Genomic DNA, 3,558 nt, shown 5'->3' on the forward strand with positions numbered 1-3,558 from the left:
AGGATGAGGATCATGAATGAAAGATGAAGAAAATCTAGGTCTCAGAGTAAGTGAAGAAGAAAATCAATCCAGGAAACTGCAGAACTGCGCAGCCGTGGCAGGATATGCACCGAGAACTCAAACACATGGCTGCATTCACGCTGTGAGGCTGCAGCGGAATACATCGGTCATGTCTAGGAAGGCATGAATAACTGCTTTCTTTGTGAGGACAAGGTACAAGGGAACTCATTACAAAGTTTCCGACTCAGCTCTATTATATTCTAAATATACTCTGAACTAGCGTGCTGTGTCCCAGCCGGTCCTCCCTGCTTGTTCTGTCAGACTGCTGCTGAAGGATCCTAAAAACCTAGAGACTACATTAGCTCACAGTTGCCACAGCATAACTTTGTAATGCTAGAGATCATTTTCTTTATAGCTTCATGCTGGATCCTCTTCAGAGGTGGCCTCATATACCTTCCTTCTGATATGCTGACATTCAACAGGCACATTTGATTGCATCACCCCCTTTCACAATCACACTTTGTTTTTATAACTTTGCTACTACCCTGCCTGAATTCAGGGCCACCAATTTGGAGAGTGAAATAACTGCTCACAGTGGGTCGACACTTGACTTGAGAGGCTAGCACAGTGAAAAGTTTAAAGTACAGTCACCATAACTATACAAACACCTGTTTGGCAAGAGGTTGCTTCTGTGAGTCAGTGCAGGTGTAAAGATTTTATTACTCATGATCACACCTGTTGGTACACATGTGCCAAAAATCGGGAATAGCTAGATGGAGGAAGAAAAATAAGAAGTTATAGGGCACACTTCGCTCTCAGAGCAATACAAATCCAAAGTAACTTCAGTAAGCTCATCTAAATTATTTTAAACTAACATTAGTACAAACGAGTGCAGAATTTGGCAAAGCACAACAAAATACTGTTCAAAATCTCTTGCGAAAACCTCATAGAAAGTTACTTCTTTCTAGAAAGTTATATACTATATATTGAATATATTAGATACATCTATGTATGAAACGTGCACAGGGGATATAAGCAATTGTGTGGATGCCCTGACATACAAGGGACAGGAACAACTGTAGCTGGATTTAAATTATGCTTTCACCCCCAGCTTTTAAAGGGACTCACAAAATCCAGATGTTATTTCACACATACACATGTGTAAAATATCACAATTTATCCCCATAGATTCAGCTAAGCTCGGAGATCAGCAGGTTTTTCTCACTTTCTTTATGCATCGGTCCTACTCCCCAAGGAAATCTTGGCAACCCTGCAAAGTACCTCTTAATTTTTAATACAACCACCGCATTCTTGAGGTAACAGCAATGACTGGGATAAAACTGAATTCATTGAATTTACATCTGCTGAAATGCTTCCACATGCATTAATTAGGGCTTAATTAGGCTAAATTAAGATCCCGTTGCATTGCTTGAATAATATAGGGACACTATAATAGAGTATCTCTGTGTCATCCAGAACAGGAGCCCCAGAAGCAAAGATACTGAGATGTAAAATTAGGAAGAGCTCACAACACAACTCATCTCCCAAGGAGGGCCAACTGTCAACGCAAGCTGCATAGCAACAGTCACTCCAGATGATCTGCAAAATATGCCGGAAATGTTTCTTTACTGTAAAGGACAATGTACTTACGTTGGCTCTTCTGAGACTGTTCTGGTCTCTTCCATTTCATGTGCCTGTTTAAACCACGGCAATTTTGCTTCCACAGGATTTTTTTCTGGTAGAGAAAAAAAACCCCAACAACATTCAATGATTCCTCCAGAATCAAAGCAACATGTAGATGTTAGCAGTATTCACCTTATAAAGCCCTTCACACTTTACGTTGCCTATTGATCTAATGCTTTTGAATAAAAATATGCAGACAAGATGACATATTTTACTACAAAATTTCTTTATGATGTTTGAGGTCCATTCTGACGCCCCTTTTTACTGAGAGGGTACCAGTAATCTAATTTCCATTCCTGTTTAATCTTTTACTTCTTTCCCACATGTCCCCCAAATACAGGCAGTTTCTAGTAGATTGTAGCTTCTATCTCAGTGTAATGGATTATTGTCATAAATTCCGTTTATAGCTGAAAAAGAAGCCAGAGGAGAGCAAATTTACATTGCTCTGCAGCTAGACTGGCTGCATTAGAAAATTTTCACAGAAAATGTTGTTTGTTTGGGGTTTTTTTTTTGAGTTAGCCAACTTTCCTAAAATTGGAAATTAATTTAAAAAACAACACTAGCTTCTTTTATCTTTCTATATGTCCTACGTGTCTGTTATGCTTTTTCTTGAAGTACCGTAAGCCAGTTGAGGATCTGTGCCTCCAAGCTTCAGTAAAACCCCAGAAGAAAGTTCTTAAAATTTCAGTGCTAGTTTCTACTTCATAGTTTAACCCTGAATAGCTTTCGGCTTGAAGAATTCTCTAGCTCCCTGAGGAGAAACATAGGGTTGTCTACAGATAGCTTTCACTTTTTCTGTGTAAATCTTTATGGTGAGTTGCGATGGTGTGAAACACAACCTTTCAAATAAAAACTGAAAGAATGGGAGTAGTGCCCACTAAAATTTTCTGGGCCCAGAGGGACAGAAATGAGCAAGGGACAAGATATACTAGTTTTCCCCCAACTTTGTTTTTTCTTTTTACCTTCCCACCTACTCTTTTTTTTGGTTTTATGCCTTAGCGACCCTTTTAGAGAATACTTGTCAATTTACATCATTGTTACAGACCTTTTAAACATGCAGAAAAGGAGAAGAATGAAGGAAACCAGTTTGATAACTTAATGAACTGATGAGGCCCACTGAGAATATTGACACATTTAACGAGACGTAAACAAATGAGATCCCAAGTGATATATATGGAGTATGATTCCCATTTCAAGTATTATTGAACAACTCCTCCTCCCCATGTTGAACTCATTAATTCTGCTTTTCCCAGTTTGATCAGGCTGTATAGATTTAGTTAGCGTGTTCACCTCATGACAGTCTGGCCACACTATCAGCAAAGAATAGCAGCAGGGCATTTTTCCTAGCACCAATAATTAAAATGCTTGTTTCTGCCAAGTCTGAAATAAGTCCTAGTAAATTCCAGCTTCTGGCATTTCTAAAAAAGGTTACCAGGGGCTTTTAATTCTCTTAACAAAAACGTAAAACCATAACAGACCCAGACAAAATTCCAGTTACCTTTTGGCTTGTAACATGGTATTGGCACGATGCACTCTTCTTTTATGTGCAGTTTAAGTTGTGGATTACAGCCACCGACATGTTGCCCACGGTGGTCAATACACAGCACGACGCGGTAACGCAAGCCTCGGCCACAGGTCACTGTGCACTGCAGGGGACAACGCAACCGTCTCACGCTGTTTCTTTTTTATTGTATTTACAAATACTGTTAAAAGGGAAGTCAGAAGTACTGATGATGTGTTCACTAAAGTTTTTCCACGATCAACCAGGTATCAGAGACGTGTGACTTGTCCCTGCACTGCTAGGTGAATAAAGAAAAGGCTGATGCTGGAAAAAACAGAAAAAAGCCTTGGGAGCGCAAGTGATTTCTCGGCATT

General features: G+C 39.6%; 1 protein-coding gene across 1 annotated transcript in view; it reads right to left on the reverse strand.

Annotated features, from left to right (window-relative positions):
- The window catches only part of LOC104620547 (ADAMTS-like protein 3), a gene marked incomplete at its 5' end in the record, with an annotated part of 31,410 nt that overhangs the window by 17,177 nt on the left and 10,675 nt on the right, over window positions 1-3,558 (reverse strand). The window contains 2 exons of the mRNA XM_010286800.1: window positions 1,651-1,735; window positions 3,182-3,329. Coding sequence (XP_010285102.1) covers window positions 1,651-1,735; window positions 3,182-3,329 — 233 coding nt within the window. The remainder of the gene's footprint in view (window positions 1-1,650; window positions 1,736-3,181; window positions 3,330-3,558) is intronic.

Source organism: Phaethon lepturus, unplaced genomic scaffold, assembly GCF_000687285.1.
Source record: "Phaethon lepturus isolate BGI_N335 unplaced genomic scaffold, ASM68728v1 scaffold12525, whole genome shotgun sequence".
NCBI classification, from domain to species: domain Eukaryota; kingdom Metazoa; phylum Chordata; class Aves; order Phaethontiformes; family Phaethontidae; genus Phaethon; species Phaethon lepturus.